Source organism: Danio rerio, chromosome 2 (assembly GCF_052040795.2).
Source record: "Danio rerio strain M-AB ecotype USA chromosome 2, GRCz13ab, whole genome shotgun sequence".
In the NCBI taxonomy this organism is placed as follows: Eukaryota; Metazoa; Chordata; class Actinopteri; order Cypriniformes; family Danionidae; genus Danio; species Danio rerio.
Genome location: NC_141022.1, coordinates 57935001 through 57959757, shown reverse-complemented (window position 1 = coordinate 57959757; position 24757 = coordinate 57935001). Strand labels below are relative to the sequence as shown.

The window sequence follows — 24757 nt, the reverse complement described above, 5'->3', positions numbered from 1 at the left end:
AACACAGAGCTTCCACCGTTTTTAATGTTTGCAGACTGATTGCTAACTGAAGATTTGTGTAAAGGAGTGTCAAACCGGTGCTTCAGTGAATTCATACTGATCTTGGTAGTGTCTAATGATTAGGAATAGATGGTTTCTGTTTGGTTACCATAGCTAATACAATGGAGTTTAGACCGCTTGAATGACATCCGTGTTCACTGTTTTGAAAAATGGTGGGGAAAATGTGTCAACCCAATGAGAAAGGGCTTACACGTTTGCAAGACCGGTCTTTTGCTCAGCTGGGATAGTGAAAATGAAAATAAAGTGGTACCTAGTTTCTTTAACCAGGTCAAAGCAAACAAGAAAAACTGCAAACAGCCCAAATTGAACATTGATGTTGAAAGCAGGTTGTGTTTGATTTAAATCAGAGATGTAACGCCAGCTAGAAAAGCATGTAAAGTTAATCAAACATGGCAGTTTGTAAGAAACAGGCTGATTCTCCATTTCATCCACATCTGCTGTGTTTGGAGTGGACGAAGGCATGAGAAAATGAAGGGTATCGTGGGAGGAAGGCTGAAAAAAGTGGAGCTAGACGTTTTCTGGGGCAAACCTCCAGAGAGACACACTGTAGTTCACACAGAGCACACACACACATGCTCTCTCTCTCTCTCTCTCTCTCTCTCTCCTTCACACTCATTATATCTGTCCTTGTGCTTGTGTTTACCTTTGCAATGTACATTATGCATATTAGAGCAAAAATAAAAGAAATCGATGCCAGGTTCGTTTACACCAGCATGACTGACAGCATGAAATAATTCCTTTTTTAAAAAATAGTTCGCTCAAAAAAGATGGTAAACAATTTGTGATGGAAAAGCAGTTTCATTTTCTGTCCCACACACACATAAAGATGAAGATATATGAATAGATTTGCAGATAGACAAAAGAATGATAGAACAACAGAAGTATAGACAGAATGAAAGAAGAATTTAATAATAGAAGGATATAATGATAAATAGAAAAAAGACAGAACGATAGCAGGAAAGATGGTTGGACGGACAGATAGAGCAACAGAGCAACTGAATGTTAGAAAGAACAATGACAGACAGACAGACAGACAGATTGAACGATGGATGAATAGAACGATAGATGGATAGAATGATGGATAGATAGAGATGGTTAGAACGTTGGAAAGATAGAATGTTGGATAGATATAAAGACAGTTATATAGAACGATGCATAGATAGAACGACAGATAGAGCATTAGATGGAAAGAACGATGGATAGTTAGAAAGAATGATGCATATATAGAACAATGGATAGAACGATAGACGGATAGAATGATGGATAGATAGAACGATGGACAGAATGATGGTTAGATAAAATGTTGGATAGATAGAACTTTGGATAGATTATAGAACGAATGGATAGAATGATGCATAGATAGAACGATAGACGGATAGAATGATGATAGATAAAATGACGGATAGATTGAACGGTGCATAGATAGAACGATAGATGGATAGAATCATAGATGGATAGCATGATATTAGATAGAACGATGGATAGATAGATAGATAGATAGATAGATAGATAGATAGATAGATAGATAGATAGATAGATAGATAGATAGATAGATAGATAGATAGATAGATAGATAGATAGATAGATAGATAGATAGATAGATAGATAGATAGATAGATAGATAGATAGATAGAACGATGGATAAATATAATGGTGCATAGATAGAACGATAAATCGTTAGATGGATAGAACGTTAGATGATAGAACGATGGATAGATACAATGATGGATAGATAGAACAATGGATAGAACGATAGATGGACAGAACATTAGATGGATAGAAGGATATATATAAAACGATGGATAGATAGAACGATAGATGGATAGAAAGACAGATAGATAGATTGATAGATGGATAGAACGCTAGATGGATAAAACATTAGATGGATAGAACAATGGATAGATAGAATGGTGCATAGATAAAATGATATATATAAATGGTTAGAACAATAGATGGATAGATAGATAGATAGATAGATAGATAGATAGATAGATAGATAGATAGATAGATAGATAGATAGATAGATAGATAGATAGATAGACAGATAGACAGATAGACAGACAGATAGATAGATAGATAGATAGATAGATAGATAGATAGATAGATAGATAGATAGATAGATAGATAGATAGATAGATAGATAGATAGATAGATGGATGGATAAATAGAATGGTGCATAAATAGAACGATAGATCGTTAGATGGATAGAACGTTAGATGATAGAACGATGGATAGATAGAACAATAGATAGAACGATAGATGGATAGAACATTAGATGGATAGAACGCTAGATGGATAGAACAATGGATAGATAGAATGGTGCATAGATAAAATTATATATATAAATGGTTAGAAAGATAGATGGATAGATAGATAGATAGATAGATAGATAGATAGATAGATAGATAGATAGATAGATAGATAGATAGATAGATAGACAGATAGACAGATAGACAGATAGACAGATAGATAGATAGATAGATAGATAGATAGATAGATAGATAGATAGATAGATAGATAGATAGATAGAACGTTGGATAGATAGAAAGACTGATAGATAGAACGTTATGAATAGATATAGATTGAACGTTAAATGGATAGAATGATAGATGGATAGATAGAACAATGGATAGATAGACAGACAGACAGATTATTTGAATGGTAGAATGAGAGAAGAACAGATATACCGAGCGATAAACTGAAAAATAGAACAATTACATATTGATAGACAAAATGACAGAACAACATGTTCAGACATGAGGCTGAATAAAGGATGCCAGAATTGTCATTTTTCAGATGAACTCTTCCTTTAAGAAGATTTGCCGTGACCCTCGCGGGACGTTTTGCAATGCAGCACATCTCTGAGGATCAGAGAGGATTGTTGTGATCCTGTGCTGTTTGAACTGCAATAACAACAGCAGCATATGCACATACATATTCGTAAAGCCCATATTTTCTGCTCTAAGATCTGAGCCAAGGCTTGAAGACAATGCAGACACACAAAACTGCAGACGAATTCTATAAACAGTTATTTGCAATCATGTGACATTTTAATTCTTTTTCCGAATATTTCTTTTTAAAGCAACGACATTTCTCACAGTATTTCCTATCTGATTTTTCCTCGCAAGAACTTCTTATTATTAGCTGCTAAGGTTTTCAGTTGAATACAAAACAAACCTTTGTTGTTCAATGACTTGCCTAATTAACCTAGTTAAGCCTTTAAATGTCACTTTAAGCTGAATACTAGTGTCTAGCAAAATAACTAGTAACATATTATGTACTGCCATCATGGTAAAGGCTAAATAAATGAGTTATTAATAATATTATGTTTAAAAATGTGTTGAAAAACAATTGCTAGAATTTTGCCTTCAACTATAAAAACACCAACCCCAAACACACTAAAGTTACACTAATTCACTTGACTACTTTGTAGAAAGACTAGTAACAATCAGCAACCGATAAATAGAACGATAGAAAAAAAGATGGATAATGACAGAACAACAGAATGATAGGAAGAATAAAAGAACAATAAATAGGACAGTGGAATGACAGATAGAATAATAGATAGAATGACAGAATGATAGAGTGATAGATAGATAGAACAATAGAGCAATGGACAGAATGAAATATAGATAGATAGATAGATAGATAGATAGATAGATAGATAGATAGATAGATAGATAGATAGATAGATAGATTGATAGATTGATAGATAGATAGATAGATAGATAGATAGATAGATAGATAGATAGATAGATAGATAGATAGATAGATAGATAGATAGATAGATAGAATGATGGATGGATGGATGGATGGATGGATAGAATAACGGATAGATGGAATCATAGACATCCAGACAGATAGAACGAAAGATAATACTGTAGAATGATAGAACGATAGATAGAATGATAGAAGGATAGATAGATAAATAATAACACAACAGAACTATAGTAAGAATGAAAGAACAATAACTAGAACAGTAAACTGATAAATAGAATAATATATATATAGAACAATACATATAATAATAGAATGATAAATAGAGCAAGAGATGTATGTATGTATGTATGCATGCATGGTTGGATGTATGTGTGGATGGTTGGATGGATGGATGGATGGATTGATAGAATGACGGATAGATGGATAGATAGAACGATAGTATAATAGAATGATAGAACAATAGATAGAAAGATAAATAGATACTTTAGAAGGATGGATGGATCGGTGGATGGGTAGAATGATGGAAGGATAGAACTGGATAGAACAGGATAGGTGGATGAATAGAATAAGGGATAGATTGATAGATTGATGGATGGATGGATGGATAGAACAATCGATAGATAGAATAATAGACAGACAGACAGATAGAACGATAGATTTAAAGATAATACTGTAGAATGATAGAATAGATAGAATGATAAAAGGATAGATAGATAAAAACATACAACAGAATGATAAGAAGAATGAAAGAACAATAAATAGAACAGTAAAAGGATAAATAGAATGAAGCATAGAACATACATAGAATAATAGAACGATAAATAGAACGATGGATGGATGTATGTATGGTTGGATGAATGGATGGATTAATAGAATGACGGATAGATGGATAGATAGAATGATAGTATAATTGAATGATAGAACAATAGATGGATAGATACTTTAGAATGATGTATGGATCGGTGGATGAATAGAATAATGGAAGGATAGAACGATGGCAGATAGATAGAATGACAGATAGATGGATGGATGGATGGATGGATAGATAGAACGATAGATACATAGAATTATAGACAGAACGATAGATTGAAAGATAATACTGTAGAATGATAGATAGATAGATAGATAGATAGAATGATAGGAGAGATAGATAGATAACACAACAGAATGATAGAAAGAATGAAAGAACAATAAATAGAACAATAGAACAATATATAGAATAATAGAATGATAAATAATTTGATGAATGGATGATGGATGGATGGATGGATGGATGGATGGATGGATAGAATGACAGATTGACAGATGAATAGATAGAACGATATTATAATAGAATGATAGAATAATAGATAAATAGATATTATAGAATGATGGATAGATTAGATGGATAGATAGATAGATAGATAGATAGATAGATAGATAGATAGATAGATAGATAGATAGATAGATAGATAGATAGATAGATAGATAGATAGATAGATAGATAGATAAATAGATAGATAGATAGATAGATAGATAGATAGATAGATAGATAGATAGATAGATAGATAGATAGATAGATAGATAGATAGATAGATAGATAGATAGATAGATAGATAGATAGATAGATAGAACAATACTAAAAATAATAGAATGATTGATGGATGGATGGATTAATAGATTGCATGACGCATGGATAGATAGATGGATAGATAGAACCCCCAAGAAACCCCATATTTGAAGACACCCCACACTCAGTGTTCTTCTCCTCCACACAGCAGTTCATTCCAGCCGTGACTCAATCTTTCCAGATTACTCTCAGATTAACCTGAGCGACTCCAGAGTAACTCCTCAGCATCCGATTACTGAAGCAGCGAACGGCCTGTCATGCATTAATGCACACGGCAGCAGGCTTCAAAGTTAATGCATTCATCCATACTTCAAAGCAGCACACTCACGGTGGGAGCGTCTCAACCCTCGGGCCGTCCCGCTTTAACCGTCTTATTCAACAGAAGTGATGCAGCACGTTTGTGGGTCATTATTGGGTTTGTCTTTGATGCCTTCAAATAATATTCTGGGTTATTTACATTTGGAGATTATCACCAAAATATTTTGCCGCTGCATGAAAAGAGTGAAATAATGTTGAGTAAAATAATTTAAATTAACTTGCAAAGGTAACTTCTGTGATGGCACCATTAACGCTGACTGGCCTACCTACAGTCCAGACCTGTCTCTAATAGAGAATGTGACAATGAAACAGACTTTGCACCTAGATCACTAAAATGGAGCCCTAAGACTTGTTTGCAGGAAGAATGAGACAATAGCCCCTTTCACACAGTGATAGCGGTAAATATCCAGAAAAATTTCCGGAACGACTTTACCGGTAAATTAAAAAACTCTTCTTTACATGCAAACGAGTTAAAAAAAAACAGGATAGTCATGAATGCAATTAACCAATATCAGTATCATAAGATGCAATCAGCAGTTATAACAGAATATACAGTTATAAACACAATTGTTGACAACACATCTGTGAATAACCCAGAAAGCTCCTGCAATGGCTATAAATATAACACCACAGCATCTAGAATAGCAACACTACTACCACAAAAACAAGTTTTTGCTCGAATACAGTGATCTGTGGTACAGTACCTCTTTGGCTCTCTCCAGCTCATTATGCAGGGCCTGTTTGGAGATCTCGATTTCGATGATCTTTTGCCTGAGCAGCTCGTTTTCATCTTCCGCCCGCGTTCGCTTGTCTTCCACTGTTTCCAGTTCATTGTGCAGACGCACCGATACATCTTTGGCCACCTATTAAAACATTGTTAAAACATATGTTATTACCTTGTTTAAAAAGTCAGATAGATAGGGTAATCAGGCAAGCCATTGTATAACGATGGTTTGATCTGTAGACAATCGGAAAAAAATATTGATTAAGGGGGCTAATAATATTGACCTTAAAATGGTCTTAAATAAGTTCCCAACTGCTTTTATTCTAGCTGAAATAAAACAAATCAGATTTTCTCCAGAAGAAAAAATATTATTGAAAATACTGTGGCGAGGCAGTGGTGCAGTAGGTAGTGCTGTCGCATCACAGCAAGAAGGTCGCTGGTTCGAACCTCAGCTCAGTTGGCGTTTCTGTGTGGAGTGTGGAGTTTGCATGTTCTCCCTGCCTTCGAGTGGGTTTCCTCCGGGTGCTCCGGTTTCCCCCACAGTCCAAAGACATGCGGTACAGGTGAATTGGGTAGGCTAAAATTGTTCGTAGTGTATGAGTGTGTGTGTGAATCTGTGTGTGGATGTTTCCCAAAGATGGGTTGCGGCTGGAAGGGCATCCACTGCGTAAAAAAACTTCCTGGATAAGTTGGCGGTTCATTCCACTGTGGCGACCCCGGATTAATAAACTAAGCCGACAAGAAAATGAATGAATGAATGAAAATACTGTGAAAAATTCCTTGCTCCATTAAACATACTTTGGAAATATTTGAGCTAATAATGTTGACTTCAACTGTATAAACAACGTTTATTAGGAAATAATATCAACATTAGGAGTTAAAATAGAACATCATATTAACTTCTTGCCCTTATGCAAATACACAATCTATAAAAAAGTAACTGTAGATTCAACTTCAAACTCTGATTACAAGTATTTGATTTTTGGAATCTGATTACATCATCTACGCTACCTGACAAAACCTTATCCAAGTTTTAGGAACGACAAATAATAACTTGACTTCTAGTTGATCATTTGGTATCAGAAGTGGCTCATATGAAAGGCAAAGGCCTCTAGATTATGCTTATTTTACCACAATAAAATAAATATGATCATGCCTTGATTTTTAATGATTCAATTAGGACAGTAAGGTCTGACTTTGCTTAGACAAAAGTCTTGTGACTGAACAGAAATAATATCCAGTATAGAATATAAAGTCCTGCTGCAGTGGAGACAGAATGAATATTGTGTCTGACTCCATCATGAGCTTGGAGGACTGCATCCATACATCTCTGACATATCTCAAATCACTGATTAATAAAGTCATCTGGAATGGCAAAGAAAGTGTTCCTGCAGGACTCCCGGAGCTCATCAAGATTCTTTGGATTCATCTTCAACGCCTCCTCCTTCACCTTACCCCAGACATGCTCAGTAATGTTTATGTCTGGTGACTGGGCTGGCCAATCCTGGAGCAGATTGACCTTCTTTGCTTTCAGAAACTTTGATGTGGAGGCTGAAGTATGAGAAGATGTTGCCATTCACTCTGCAGATCTCTCGCACACCCCCAGCGGACGGGCACGCAGGGCACACACTGCGTGATTAGGGGGCCCTGCGTCATTGCGATTTTCAATAATTGTAAATCCGGCAACCGCAATAATCAAACTCTCGGGAACAACTGTGGTTCACAGGTCTGTGTTCTCTGACCAGCTCTCAAGTGGTGGACTACTTCATTCTGATTGCTTGCCGCCGAATCGCGATATAGCTCATACTATAAAGTTTACTTGATTTTAACTCTCCTCGACGCTCACACCAGAGAAGATGCGCCGCGCTGTTTCTTGCCGCCGGTTCTCATTGAAAATGTATGACTTCTGACTACTTTGACGCTCTCGCCGTTTTCGGTTTGTGATCGCTAGTCAGTTTGTGAAGGCTTCCCGGCGTTGTCGCTCCACCCCGCCTCCCTTCCCCGCTCCTCAATTTGTGATCGCTCCCCCCCCACCATCAGGGGGCCCGATTAGTGATCCCTGCAGGGGGGCCTCCGCATTTTGCGCTACACCACTGCACACCCCCATACTGAATGTAACCCAAACCATGAATTTTCCTTCACCAAACTTGACTGCTTTTTGTGAGAATCTTGGGTCCATGCGGGTTCAGTAGGTCTCATGCAGTATTAGTGATAATTGGGATGCAGCTCAACAGATGATTTATCAGAAAAATCTACCTTCTGCCATTTTTTTGATCAACTAGAAGTCAAGTTATTGTTTGTTGGTCTTACAACTGGGATCAACAACAAGACTTTTGTCAGGTATTGTCCAATACATGTAATCCATTACTACCCAGCAGTGGTAATATCTACAACAGGCATGCCAGAATCACCTTGAGGTCCTGCTCCAGGCCGCGCAGAAGCTCTCCGTCTACATGTCCGGTCTGTGCTACACGCAGGCTCTTCTGTTCAGCCTTGCGCAGGCGGTACTGGAGGATCCGGCAGTTTTTGTTGGAGCGGTCCAGTTCCCGGCGCAGATCTTGCAGCTGGTACACCTCCTCTTCCAGGTAACTGTCCCGGATCTCCTCCATCTCTGCTCGCAGCTCGTCCACTTCATCCTGAAGCAAACCAAATCGGAATTAAAATCAGAACGAACATTAATATTAATATTGATAATAATAATAATAACAACAACAACAACACACACTACGGCCAATTTAGTTCATACAAATTGATCTATAGCACATGTGTTTGGATTGTGGGGGAACCCGGAGCACCAGGAGAAACATGCAAACTCCACACAGAAATGCTTACTGGCCCAGCCGGGACTCGAACCAGCAACCTTTTTGCTGTAAGGTGACAACCATTGAGCCACCGTGCCACCCACCCAAAAAAATATTAATAACAATATTGCTAGTCAAATGGCAATTAATGACAATGCTTCACTCTGGGCATGCAACAGTCTGGGTGGTATGCTTCTTTGGGGCTTCTCCACACCGTAACTCTCCAGGATGTGGGAAAGACATTAATGACTAATGGAACTATGTTTTGTTCTATACCAGGGGTGGCCAACCCTGTTCCTGGAGAGCCACCTTCCTGCAGATTTCAGTTGCTACTAGGGATGTAACGGTATTGTAAATACAGTCATACAGCAATAGTATATTTTTCCGATATTACCGTAGTCGCATGACTCGATAAAACTATAGGTCTTCTGAGAAAATTTTTCTCAGGCGAATGAAGCGAACGGGAGGTAGCGGAAACTACAATTCCCATCAGCCCAGGCGTGGCCATCATCCTTTGCGGTCTGTTGTCGCTACAGATCCAGTAATGCGGAAATGGAGTGTGCTCCTAGTAGCGGGGATGAAAAGAGCTGGAAATGATCGAACCTAAAGCGGGTGTTGTCGCCGCGTGCGTACTGATAGCGGTGTTGTCGCGCGCGTACTGCAAAGCAGGGAGAGGGGGTTGAGCGCGCATACTCAAGAGCGGTGTTGTCGCGCGCCTACTGAAGGGCGGGAAGGAGGGTCTGTCGCGTCGCGGGGGCACTTTTGATCATTTTGGAAGGACACTTTCTATCCAAGACTAAAAAGGGCATGTGCACTGCACAGGTTGAGCCCTATGTTTAGTGCCTGCAAGTTGGGGAATATGACTAATAGCAGTCATGGGGACTGCAGAACACAGCACACTGTTCAGATTGATGCAGACATTGACTTGTACCGCAAAGAGACCTCTATCTCACTCATGGCTTGTCCTCTCAAGTGGGGGAAAGACAATGCACAACGTTACCCACTACTGTCAACCTGGGCCAAGTCATATCTCTGTCCCAGAAACCTCAATCCCAAATAAGAGGGGTTTTTTTGTTGCAGGGACATTGTAAATACCCAGAGATACCAGCTTTTACCAGATTATAGTTATATGATAATTTTCCTTAAAACCCATCTCTATCTAAGTGAGTGAGTGAGTGAGTGATTAAATGTTGAATGTGATGAGTTTTCAACAATACTAAATTGAAACTTTATTTTTTACATGGTTTAATAATTTTTTTGTTATTAAAATTGAAGTTCCTGTTTCAAAGTTTACAGATAGATGGCTAATTTGTATGTCATTGACACTTTTGGCACTTTTTTGTAGTATTTTTTGTAGTTTTGTTTTTCCTGTAAATGATTCAATGAATACCGTACCATGACATTCATACCGCGGTATTATCGTACCGTGAAATTCTGATACCGTTACATCCCTAGTTGCTACCCATGTCAAACACACCTGAACCATTTAATTAGGACCTAAACACCACATGATAATTACAGGCAGGTGTGTTTGATATGGGTTGCAACTGAAATCTGCAGGAAGGTGGCTCTCCAGGAACAGGGCTTGCCACCCCTGGTTTATACTATATTTAGTCATTACAAGATCAGTAATGCCTAGAACTGTCACCAATTCGGATTTACAGGCTTTTGTGATCATCTTGAAAACCATTTTTTCCCAGTAGGTTGATAGTTTCGAGCTTATTTTGAGACATTTTTATACTTAAATTACGAAAACAACAACGAACTGCCTCCCTACACACACACAAAATAATGTAAAGAAACTGTAGTCATTAGTGAAAGCTCTGTCCTGAACTGTAATGAAAGACTGTCATTTGCAACGGCTCATTTGCCAGTAAATACTGCACTATGCCTCAGCAGATTCAGAGTAAACAAGGTCAAGGAAGACAGACAGAAAGCCAGGGAAAGAAAGACAAACAAAGACGGCAAAAGACAGACAGACGGAGACAAACAGCCCGAACACAATGACCTTCACTGTATACTGGGGACAAAGTCATGTGGCGGCAGCATCCCGACACACACTGTATGGATGTTCCTGTCAGACATGATTTATAGTGGACTAAATGATTAATGTCAAACGTTAACACTCTAACATGGACATACTACTGTTTATTTGGTAAATTATTGATACTGCATGTATGGTTCTGTATTACTTACAGAGAGACAGACACAGACAGTTGAAGCAAACATTATTATATTTCTCACATTAACAGTTTAATTGCTATAAAAATGCCTACATGAAAAAGAATGTAGAATTAATGTAGAATAATCTAATAATAATAATAAAAATAATAATGATAATAATAATAATGATGATGATGATGATAATGATGATAATCAAACAATATTATATCTAAAATTAATCTTTTGTTGTGATTCTATAGTTGCTATGGTAACACAACAAATATAGCAGATGTTAGTAATTCTACTGTTGTTATGGTAAACAACAACCATAGCAATCAATCTGTTAGTAATTTTATAGTTGCTATGATAACACAAGTATAGCAATTGATCTGTGGTAATAATTCTACTGCTGCTATAGTAACACAATAAATATAGCATTTGATCTTTGTTAGTGGTTCTATAGTTGCTATGGTAACACAACAACTATAGCAATTGATCTGTGTTAGTAATTCTACTGTTGCTATTGAAAAACAACAACAACTATAGTAATTGATCTGTGGTAGTAATTCTGTAGTTGCTATGGTAACAACAAATAGTAATAGATCTGTGGTAGTACTTTTATAGTTGCTACGGTGACACCAACTATAGCAATTGATCTGTGATAGTGATTCTATAGTTGCTATGGTAACACAAAAACTATAGTAATTGATCTATGATACTGATTCTATAGTTGCTATGGTAACACAATAACTATAAAAATTTATCAGTGTTAGTGATTCTATAGTTATTATGGTAACACAACAAAACTTTAGTAATTGATCTGTGGTAGTAATTCTAGAGTTGCTATGGTAACACAACAAATATAGTAAATGATCTGTTTTAGTAATTCTACTGTTGCTATGGTAACAACAACTATAGTAATTGATATATGGTCGTAATTCTATAGTTGCTATGGTAACACAACAAAACTATAGTAATTGATCTGCAATAGTAATTCTATAGTTGCTATGGTAACAGAACAAAACTATAGTAATTGATCTGTGACAGTAATTCTATAGTTGCTCTAGTAACAACTATAGCAATTGATCTGTGGTAGTAATTCTACAGTTGTTATGGTAACACAACAAAACTATAGTAATTGATCTGCGGTAGTAATTTTATAGTTGCTATGGTAACACAACAAAACTAGTAATTGATCTGCGATAGTAATGCAATAGTTGATATGGTAACACAACAACCATAGCAATTGATCTGTGGAAGTAATTCTACCGTTTCTAAGGTAACACAACAACTATAGTCATTGATATGTGGTAGAAATTCTAGTTGCTATGGTAAACTATAGTAATTGGTCTGCGGTAGTAATTATACAGTTGCTATGGTAACAAATTATAGTAATTGATCTGTGGTAGTAATTCTACAGTTGCTATGGTAGCACAACAACAATAGTAATTGATCTGTGGTAGTTTTTCTATAGTTGCTATGGCAACACAATAACTATAGTCATTGATATGTGGTAGTAATTCTATAGTTGCTATGGTGGCACAACAAAACTATAGTAATTGATCTGCTGTGGAAATTCTATTGTTGCTATGGTAACACAATAAAACTATAGTAATTGATCTGCTGTGGTAATTCTATTGTTGCTATGGTAACACAACAAAACTATAGTAATTGATCTGTGTGGTAATTCTATTGTTGCTATGGTAACAGTAACTACAGTAATATAAAAAAATCACCCAATACTGTTGTTTTCTACAATTATAGGGTATATTATACAACAATACAACATAACTTACTGTATTAAAAACTATAGTATACAACAGTATTCATTATAGTTTATTAGTTCACTATAATTAATAACAATACCGTGTGCTGTAGCATTTCTTAACAAGAAAAAAAAACAGCCCAGGTTCACTGAAAAAATGTTCCTCTACTTACATTTTTGCAAAACATCATAAAATATGTTACTTCGGATACGTTTGGTTGGACAATTCAGGTCACAAATCCACTAGAGGGCGCTGTCTATATTTGAGAGAGATTTTTTTTAACATATTTCTGAGAAGAATGGTTTTAATAACTAATCTCTAATTGATTTCTTTTATCTTTGCCATGATGACAGCCACATAATATTTGACAAGATATTTTCAAGCCACTTCTTTACAGCTTAAAGTGACATTTAAAGGCTTAAATACAGTTGAAACCAGAAGTTTACATACACTGTATAAAAAAAACACAAAACCATTTTAAAAAAGTCAGATGTTAATGTGACTAAACCTTTTCTCTAAGTAAGTTAGGATTAATAAAGTTGTTTCTGTTATGCTTAATGGCAGAATAATGAGAGATATTTTTGAGAAATTGTTATGACTTTTCTTGAAAGTCAAGTTTACATACAATAAGATTATTCTGCCGCTGAAAAAGCTCAGATGATGTTGTCAAGGTTTTGGAAGTTTCTGATTGGCTAATTGACAACATTAATTGAAAACATTAATTGGAGGCACAACTGTAAAATAGTTTTTAAGGAAAACCTCAAACACACTGCTTCCTTCTGTGACAACATGGGAAAAATCAACAAACCGGAATTAACAGATTACAATTTGCTAAATCACACTGGGAAAAAGAATAATTTTCAAAGACATGTCCTGTGGTCTGATGGAACTGAGATTGAACTGTTTGGCCGTAATGACCAGTGTTACATGTGGAGGACAAAGGGGAAAGTTTACAAGCCTAGGAGCACCATCCCAACTGTGAAGTATGGGGGCGGCAGCATCATGTTGTGGGGCTGTTTGGCTGCAGGAGGGACCGGTCCACTTCACAGCATAGACGGCATCATGAAGAAAGAACATTATGTAGAAATACTGAAGCAACATCTCAAGACATCAGCCAGGAAATTAAAACTTGGCCACAAATGGGTCTTCCAAACAGACCATGACCCTAAGCATACTGCCAAATTAGTTAAAATGTGCTTTAAGGACAACAGAGTGAATGTTTTAGAGTGGCCATCACAAAGCCCTGATCTCAATCCTATAGAAAAATTGTGGGCAGAGTTAAAAAGGTTTAGCGAGCAAGACAGCCTACAAATCTGCCTCAGTTACACCAATTCTGTCAGGACGAATGGGCCAAAATTCCTTCAAACTATTGTGAGAAGCTTGTGAAAGGATACCCAAAACAAATGACCAAAGTTAAACAGTTTAAAAGCAAAGCAAAAGCAAAAAAATAAAATAAAATAAAAAAATAAATAAAAATTATGTAAACTTTTGACTGTCTAGAAATAAATAAATAAAAATTCTCTCATTGTTCTGGCATTTAGCAAATGTAAATGATTTAGGTAATCCTAACGAACCTAAAGTAGTAAACGTTTAGTATAATTTACCATTATACATTTTTTTTAAATGGTTATGTTCCTTCTTTTAGAGTGTGTGTAAACTTCTGGTTTCAACTGTAAATTAATTAGGCAAGTCATTGCATAACAGTGGTTTGTTCTGTAGACAATAGAAAATAATATTGCTTTAGGGGGCTTAATATTGACCTTAAGATGATTTAAACTAAATTAAAAGCTGCTTTTATTCTAGCCAAAATAAAACAAATAAGACTTTCTCCAGAAGAAAAAATATTATCAGACATACTGTGAAAATGTCCTAGTTCTGTTAAACATCATTTGGGAAATATTTTAAAAAGAAAATAAAAATACACAGGAGGGCCAATTATTTTGACTTCAACCGTCTTTCCATTGAGCCTCTGTTGTAAACAAATATCAAAAACTACTGTGTATATATGGTGTCTGAATAAATTTTGGTTTGACTATAGAAAGACAGAAGTGCACATCTGGCTCTGAACACTAGGGTCAGGAGGGACGCATGTTTGTGAACGGCTCCTGAGGGGACGCAGCCATTACACACACAGCTACTAAAGCGGATTAACACGCCGTCTTGAGAGATAAACTTATGAAAATCCTGTTTGTGACTGCTGCAGCCGAGCTCTGGCGCATCTGACAAATAAGATAAATCATTTATGGAATTATGCTAATTAGGCCTGTTTTCATCTAGCCATCAAGACTGTGATGCGCTTCCAGTGGGAGTTTTGAGGGTCTTTCTGATGCATCTGTACTGAAGTGACCTGGAATCAGTCGCAGCACAAATGTATCTAGATCTTGCTCTCCTTTGAGAATTGTGTGGTTTTATTTTTTTTTGAGCTACTTGGTGTCAGCTGACATTGTCTCTACACTATTGTACAGGTCTTTTCATAAGGGATTTACATCATATTAATATAGTTCTTCGAAGACCAAGTGATAATGTACACTGCAAAAAAAAATAAAAAATCGGTTTCTGTATTTTGTGATTCACAAGTGCTGTTCGTTCATTTATGGTTGTGAATTGCATTATGGGACGCTGATCTCAGTTGAAAACTCTATGTAGCAGAGGCCAGCTAGGTTATATTGGTGCCGTGACCCGGATGGGAGTGAGGTTTAGGGACGTGAGAGTAACGGAGGCCAGCTAGTGAAGTGCTGTGCAGGTAAACCTCAGTCCTCTGACCTCTTAAGGTGCTCTAGCGACAGATGCTCGAAGCCATGGTTTTTAGCCTCCTTGGTAGAGCAACCGACTCCTATGTGGAAGGTCGCCGGTTTGATCCCAGCTTGGAGCGGGTTGGGTGGTGTAGGACCAGCGGGGTTACACTGGTGCTGTGTCCCGGATGGGAGTGAGGTTTAGGGGAGTGAGTGTAATGCTGTGTTAACACCAGACGCGGAACACGCGGATAAATCGCGCTATTCGCGCGTAAATTACAGTGTGAACATTTAAGGTTACTCGCTTCATTCGCCCGTCAAACCCCGCTTCATTCGCGTGTCAAATTCTCTTCAGAACAGACGCGGATTCGCGTGATGGGCAGGGCTTCTGTCTGCCCCGTGACTCTAGCTTCATAGCTAAAGGGCTAACATGGATTTTATGAAGAAAATAACAGTGTTTATGGGCTTTATGAAGGATGATCAACAGCGTCGATACGTTTAGGGCCGTTAGTCCACTACATCCTTTCAGAGGTGCATCCAGCTCTTTAAGACTCCTCCAGAAACTGAACCTGGCTGATAGAGGTTTTCAGCGGTGCTTCTGACTGAGCCCAGCCCAGTTTGATGAACTTCTTGTCGGTGTCTGCTGGGGGATTTCCCCTGGGACACCGACAACAGGCGATACGTCACAATCACGCCACAACAAGAGCAAGCTCCTGATTGGTTAAAGAGGCGCGAATGTCCGCTGAAGTTCAGGTTTTCGAACTTGAGTGATTCGCGCGTAAAACGCTCAATTCGCGCCACACCATTCGCGCTTACTGCGCAATTCTCTTCTTTCGCTCCGCGCCATTTGCGCGTATCGCGCCGCAGGATGTCTATTCGCGCGTTTGCATTGACTTAACATGTAAATCACTCGCACTTGACGCGCGTTCCGCGTCTGGTGTGAACGCAGCATAACACTGGCCAGCTAAGTGAATTAAACCCCTCCCTGCCTCCTCCCCCTAATAAATATGGTAATGACTCCACTTTGGCAAAACCAAACGAAAAAGCAATGGCAAAAGCAAGCAAGAAGAGAAACTTCACAGAATGTAAATTGGAGGTGCTCCAATCAGAGGTGGACCGGAGAAAAACTGTGTTATTTGCAAGTTTGTCCTCCGGAATAAATAACAAATTTTAAAAATAGAGTGGAAGAGTTTAGCTGACGCGGTTAACGCAGTGGGGTCTGAACATCGCACTGTGAGTGAATAAAAAAAGAAATGGTCCGATGTAAAGGTGTGAAATTTTGTAGTGTCTATTTAGGCTGGGTGCCTAAACACCTCGTTGGAATGAGCTAGTTTAGTGATTCCCGCCCATCAACGCTTGATTGACAGAGACAACATAACTAAAGAGAGCATCTAACAGTTGCGTGAGTGGCGTAGTTAGTAAAGCACAGGACAACATGTTTTGACATGGTTGATCATGAACCCAGTTCGAATCGAGCGTCTGATGAGCTCCTTTTTTCCCCCACTACATATCAGATTTTGCCTACTCTTTATCACGAGGAAAACAAGTAGGAATCATCAATAAGTGTGTGTATTATGAGACCATGGTCTTTAGCCTCCTTGCTAGAGCAACTGACACCTATGTGGAAGATCACAGGTTCGATCCCAATAATATAAATAAGTCTATGAAACAACAGAAAATGCACTGGCAGTTTACTACAAGGTTTTTGTAGCATATTATACAACATAAACCCAGATAATAAAGCACTTTAAACTACATACAATTATATATTTCTGTTGAGCCAAGAGACACTGCTGCATTGGAAAATTTGTCCAACTGCATGTCCAATATAGTACAATGGATGACTGCAAATATTTTGAAGTTGAATAAAGATAAAACAGAAATTCTTATTGTGGGCATAAAACCTGAGCGAGAGAGGATTGAAGCAGAACTGTGTTCTTTTAAGAACCTGGGTGTTATTTTCGATTGTGATCTTAATTTTAAATCTCATATTAATCAAGTTACAAAAACATGTTTTTATCATTTAAGAAATGTTGCCAAAATTCGTTCTTTCCTTTATTTTGATGATGCCAAGAAATTAATTCATGCTTTTATTTTCTCTCGGCTTGATTATTGCAATGCTATCTATACTGGTCTACCTAAGGGTTCTACAATGAAGTTGCAATTGACACAAAATGCAGCAGCCAGAGTTTTAATGAAATTAAAGAAACGAGAGCACATTACACCAGTATTAATAGAATTACACTGGTTGCCTGTGCACCAAAGGACAGATTTTAAGATTCTTTTATTAGCTTATAAAGCACTACACAACATGACACCTTCCTACATTTCCCACTGTTTAACAAAATATAATCCAAACCGTTTGCTACGCTCTACTAGCACTGGACTTTTAGAATTTTATCCTGTAAACCTGATGCGATCTGGCGGCACTTCTTTAAGCCATTATGCTCCAAAAATTTGGATCTGTCTCCCCCTTGAAGTGAAAGAATCCCCAAGTATTCATGTTTTTAAAAAGCGTGTTAAGACACATCTATTTAAAATTGCGTATGATTAAACAAGTTTGTTAGGTGTACGCATTTTTATCTATTTTGTTGTAGGTTTATGTATGTAATGTATGGTGTTTGCTTGCATATGTAAGGACTATTGTGTGTGTGATCATGTGGATATATGCTTATATTTTGTGTACATGAATGCTTTTATTTCAGTATATGTGACAAGTTTTTGTGGTCTATTTTAATGCTTTTGTTGTTGTTTGTGAGGCACTTTGAGTTGCATGTATGTTGGAAAAGGGCTATATAAATAAAGTTTATTATTATTATATTATGATTATTAAAAATGTTCTCAAAAGTCCCTTTTTTTAAAACTTTAAGGTTTAAAGTTGTTGTGAGAAAGATGAATGTCTCATAATGCAATTCAAATGCAGAAATAAATGAGGAAAAATAAAAACTTGAATGACTAAATACAGAAAAATGCTAATTTATGACCAATATGTTTATTAATGGATATTTTATGAACAAATGATATAAATGAGAAGGGTTCATTAAAAACATTAAATATTGTGTTGATCACGTGCGAAAACAAAGCGTCACATGGATTTACAGCAGCAGCTCAGCAGATAATCCATTTAAAGGCCACCAGACAATAACAGGAGAAAAAACACTAAACAAAAGACTATCAGTGTTATTGTCTTTTATGGTAAATGAAATAATAACATGCCGTTTTACTTGGGATATTTTAGAAAACATGAAGAAATTAAAAGTTTCTCTGGATTTATTTAGGTGTGAAGACTCTTCACTGGAAGTCAATGGTTACAGGTTTTCAGCTTTCTTCAAATTATCTTGTTTTGTGTTAGATAAAGGAAAATAAAGAAACTCATTACGTTCTGGAACCACTTGAGACTGAGTAAACAGAGTGAATTTTGATTTTTTGGTGAACTATCCCTTTAAGAAAGCTGGTGGAATAACTTTTAACAAATGGTTATTTTATGACATGCATTAAAAGGTATTTTTTAATCACTCACTATATAATTTCATGGAAGTTCCTCCGTCCCCACAGTGCTTTTGTTTAGCGACACATTGGGTGAAAGTACTAATGCATTGCAGAACCACTGATGCATCAGCTGATAATACAGTAGTCACTTCATGTACTAGTATTGTAGTACTCCACTTAATAATATGATTCAGTGGATTTATTACATATAAGGTATTGGTTGCAAACAGTTTCTATGAATCTAATTTAGGCTGGCAAATTTAATTTACCAACGTTCACCTTCATTTGTTTGTTTAAATTTACCCCATATAAACAGTTTGCAACCACTTACCTTAAAAAAAATGTTTAATAAATTCAATAAATAATCTTGCTGAAAATACTCATGCATTGCAGAATCACTGATGTATTGATAATAAAATAAGTAACTTTATGTATATGATTGTGTGCTCACCTTGAGGTAGTCATTTTCCGATCGCAGGTCTTCGATCTCCCTTAGCAGCTCGTCCTGGGCCATCTCCGTCTCCATCTCCTTGCCGTCGGGTTTAAACTGTGCGTCTTTATTATCGGCTTTGCGTTTGTCCGCGCGCGCAACGGGAGCAGGAGCAGGTGCAGTCCGTGATCCTGCAGCCGCCTGCTCACTCGAACCCGAGCCGCTGCCCGACTCCGCGTCGCTGCTGGCGGCCTGGACCAGCCTCTGCTCGTCGGACAGCGGCTCGGAAGGACAGTCAGACAAATCCGAGCTGCTGTCGGTCTGACAGACGCCGCGTCCGGTGGGCACGCGTATGGGGGCAGGTCTCCCCTTGCTCTTGGTGATCTGCGGAGCGGCGGACTCCGCAGCCTTTCCGGCCGATTTGGGTTCGGATGCTGCATGCTGAGTGACCTTAACGGGCTTTTTTGTCGCTGAGGCGGGCTTGGTGTTGCTTTTTGCAGGTGCTGATGCGGTTTTGTCCTTCGCGCCCGGGACGGTGCGTCTCGGGACGCGGCTCTGAGGCGTCACCGGCGCTTGCTGCTTGTTGAATTTGGGCGATTTTGGCACGATCGGTTTGGCCGTCCGCGAGTGGACATCCTTCAGGACGGGTCTGGCAGGGGACGGCGCGCGGTTTAACCTCTTCTTCTCCACCTGAGGATGATGGCTCTGCGGTTTGGTTTCGGAGCCATTGGAGCTCTCCATTATACAAGCTGACAGACGGATCCAGCCGCGCGCTTCTGTCTCATCACTTCAGATAGACGCGCGCCCGTGATTCACGCGCGCTCAGACATCGCTTCCGATTATTGTGACGATGGCGGTGTTTTGGTGTCAAATGTGAATCTCCGCGCTTCTGTGCATTGAGTCGGTCCGTCCGTCCATCCCTCCTCCCCCCGGGATTACAGCACTCCCATCTCTCCCTGCTGTCCTCTCCTCCTCCTGCCGCCTCTTTCTCTCTCTCTCTCCCCCACGGCTGAAGGGAAAAATCTGCAGCCGATGCGGTCTGACGTTCCCCGTGCGCGTCCAGGGTCTCGTCAAGCGCATGCGCTGGTTTTACACACACAAATATCGAACACGCCCCTCCTTGCGCTTCGGTACCGATCCGTCAGGCACGCGTGCGTCGTACGCGTGGACAAACAGACACACACGTTTATCTACATAGACACGGAAAAACAAACGTGTTTTTAATCTCGTGTAAGGCAAAAAAATAAAAATAAATAAAAATAAATAAATAAATAAAATCAAAACAAACTATATTTTATATAATGAATATTTTCAATACAAAGATAAAAATAAAATTCTCGAATTACAAAAATATTGTAATAAATATTCAGCTTCAGAATTAATTAATTTTTATCAATTTTTCAGTGAATAAATTTTGTCGCATTTAAACAAAAAAAAATCATTCAACTGTTAATTAATTAAAATAAAAGTCTGATCACCGAACATCTGTTGAAATGTAGAACACGTAAATTCAAATACACTGCAATTACAAACTACAAAATTACTATTTTTACATTTCTTTTTTTATTCTTTTATAACCCGTTTTAATACATTTGAATCTGTTTTTAATAATTTGATTGTTTGTTTTTATTTTTTTATATACTTTCCTTTTTATTCTTGTTTATGTAAAGCACTTTGAATTGCCACTGTGTATGAAATGTGCTATACAAATAAACTTGCCTTGCCTATTTTGTTTTTATGGTACTCTTGATTCTTCCTCTTTATTAAAATGTAATTAAAAACACTTTCTTACATCTTAATATAACATTAATTGGGGTGTACACATTTTTGCACAGTGATCTTAAGTTATTTTGTTGGATTAGTAGTTCCAGTTTTGGCTTTGGTACTGACTAATTGAATGTCCATGCCTAAATATTACAGCATGAAGGAAACATTCATTTAAAAGAAAAATCTGCAATGAGTGTCCTAATTTACACTGGGCACTGTACTAAATAATACAATATTATAAGAATAAAACTATAATCCCCATTAAATACCTCAATCAAAATGCAGGTGAAAAGCTAAAATAAAAAATCATATACTAGCTATTCATTAGCAAATATACACTCACCAACCACTTTAGTACTGAGATGGACCCACTTTTGCCCTCAACCTTAATCCTTTACGGCATTGAATCAACAAGGTACTGGAAATATTCCTCAGACATTTTGCTCCATATTGACATGATAGCATCACACAGTTGCTGCAGATTTGTCGGCTGCACATCCATGATCCGAATCTCCCGTTCCACCACATCCCAAAGCTGCTCTATTGGATTGAGCTCTGGTGACTGTGGAGGCCATTTGAGTACAGTGAACTCATTGTCATGTTCAAAAAACCAGTCTGAAATGATTCACGCTTTATGACATGGCGCGTTATCCTGCTGGAAGTAGCCATCAGAAGGTCCACTGGGGTCATAAAGGGATGGACATGGTCAGCAACAATGCCAAGAAAATATCCCCCACACCATTACACCACCACCAGCCTGAACTGTTGATACAAGCAGGATGGATCCATGCTTTCATGGTGTTGTTGCCAAATTCTGACCTAATTATCTGAATGTGGCAGCAGAAATAGAGACTCAACAGACCAGGCAACGTTTCTCCAGTCTTCTATTGTCCAGTTTTGGTGAGTCTGTGTGAATTGTAGCCTCAGTTTCCTGTTCTTAGCTGACAGGAGTGGCACTCGGTCTTCTGCTGCTGTAGCCCATCTGCCTCAAGGTTGTATGTGTTGTGTGGTTAGAGATGCTCTTCTGCAGACCACGGTTGTAGCGAGTGCTCATTTGAGTTACTGTTTCCTTTCTATCAGCCGGAACCAGCCTGGCCATTCTCCTCTGACCTCTGGCATCAACAAGGCATTTGCACCCACAGAACTGCCGCTCACTGCATATTTCCTCTTTTTCTGACCATTCTCTGTAAACCCTAGAGATGGTTGTGCATGAAAATCCCACTAGATCAGCAGTTTCTGAAATACTCAGAGCAGCCAGTCTAGCACCAACAACCATGCCACAGTCAAAGTCACTTAAATCCCCTTTCTTCCCCATTCTGATGCTCGGTTTGTACTGCAGCAGATCGTCTTGACAATGTCTATATACTTAAATGCATTGAGTTGCTGCCATGTGATTGGCGAATTAGAAACTAGCATTAAGGAGCAGTTGGACAGGTGTACCTAATAAAGTGGCCGGTGAGTGTATAAACACATTAAAATATGATTGACAAAATATTGTCAAATATATACAAAACTATAATAAAGCAAAAAAAAACTTCCAATGAAAACAATAAAAAAAAATAAAAAAAGCAAAGAATAACAACAAAATAAAAAGCGTGTTATAGAGCAACAGCGCCATCACACGGTGAAATGGAGGCAGTTCATCTGAAGAACACAATGTAAATGATTAGAATGGCTTCACGTATCTGTGTAATAAATATAGATCTTTATTTGCACCTCATTAGTTTAAGAATGCCACAAGTTATAAATACACACAAAAACTGCCTTAATCATGCCAAAGAACTACTATCAATGTATTATTCGTACAAAGAGCTCTTCTGTTTTGCAGTGTAATGAGGATCGTAATGTAGTAAATTCTGAGAGAATAAACCAAGGCCAAGGCAACATGTAAATGCTACTCAGAAAAACTCTACTGAGTGTTAAAAGTGTGTTGGGTTTACCTTTCTCAGGATGTTTCTGAAATTACAGTCATTTAGTCTGGGGGGAAAAATAAAAATATTTAGCTTCAAACTATTAAAATACAAATATGAATCAGGAACAAAACAAGGCAAAAAATTAAGTTTAAACCACAACAAATCAACCAAGGAGGATTTGCTGTGAATAAAATAAGAAACAAAACAAAGCAAACAAATCTCAGGGTTCAGAAAGTATTCAACATCCATAATAAATGCTAAATTCTGCAGAAAAATGAAGTGAAAAGCACATGGTGAATAGGATCGTTCCAATATATAAAATTACAACATGGCACAAGCACAAATGAGGTTAGTACACTTTGTCCAACACTTTTAACATATAATTGGTTATAAAAGACACTCAGTCTGAAAACTAAAACAGTTAAATAGAGTAATAATTATAAAGAAGCATTTCCGACATTAGTCCCTCAAAAATAAGCAGAGGTTTAGTAACACTGATTTCTGATGAGAATATCGCAAGATAAACAACGTAAACACACTTCCACTGCACACGTACACCATCGTTCTGTCAGCCGACGTGAGGTGAACATCAGAAAACATGTCTAGGATATTTATAGCTCATGCTTCAGCACAAAACTGTGGGGGGTATGTGTAAAAATAGTGAGGATAACTTTATTTTCATGAAAATTGATCACCCACAAAATGAAAAAAAAAAATACACTGAAAAAAATTATTCAAAGATTATTTCTTGGATTTACATTTTTTTTATGTTAAATGGTTAAAAACTATTTATTTGGGCTGAATTTTACAAACAAAGTTGAACATTAGTAAACTGAATTTGTTTAAATTCAGCCTATATAAGCTGTTTGCAACAATTTTGCAGAAATCTTTTTTTTTTGTGTATTTAGTAATATCTGATGTACTGAAACAAATTAAATATTGAAATAGGAGTCCACATTAAGACAATTAGGGGGCATAAATGTTATGTAAAAATGCTATATAATAATAAAGTATATTTTGGAGCAACAAATAATTCTCTAATTATTTGTATTATTAAATAAAGTAAAAATTGTGATGGTATAATGATGGAAAAATTGATCACATTTGCACCTACAGTAAATAATTAGTACATAAGAAAAAATGAAACACTGGTAATATCTGTTGTACTGCTATTAATTAATGTAACGTGTGCATTTATATGTATGGACTTCACAATCATGAGGGTGGGGGTCTCTTCACGCCACCATCAGTGTGCAGCATCCACT

The 24757-nt window shown here is 37.5% G+C and overlaps 1 protein-coding gene and 1 long non-coding RNA gene across 9 annotated transcripts in view; one reads left to right on the top strand and one right to left on the bottom strand.

Annotated features, from left to right (window-relative positions):
- mtcl1 (microtubule crosslinking factor 1) overlaps positions 1-20884 on the bottom strand; it is a 133700-nt gene extending 112816 nt beyond the window's left edge. For all 8 annotated transcript variants that reach the window (XM_087241412.1, XM_087241408.1, XM_087241409.1 and 5 more), the window contains exons 1-3: positions 19834-20884; positions 8843-9067; positions 6412-6570 (exon numbers count right to left, since the gene is read on the bottom strand). In XM_087241412.1, coding sequence (XP_087097538.1) covers positions 6412-6570; positions 8843-9067; positions 19834-20553 — 1104 coding nt within the window. In that variant the 5' untranslated portion in view covers positions 20554-20884. The remainder of the gene's footprint in view (positions 1-6411; positions 6571-8842; positions 9068-19833) is intronic.
- Positions 1-24757, top strand: part of LOC147846549 (uncharacterized) — a 1651758-nt gene that overhangs the window by 240764 nt on the left and 1386237 nt on the right. The window lies entirely within an intron of this gene.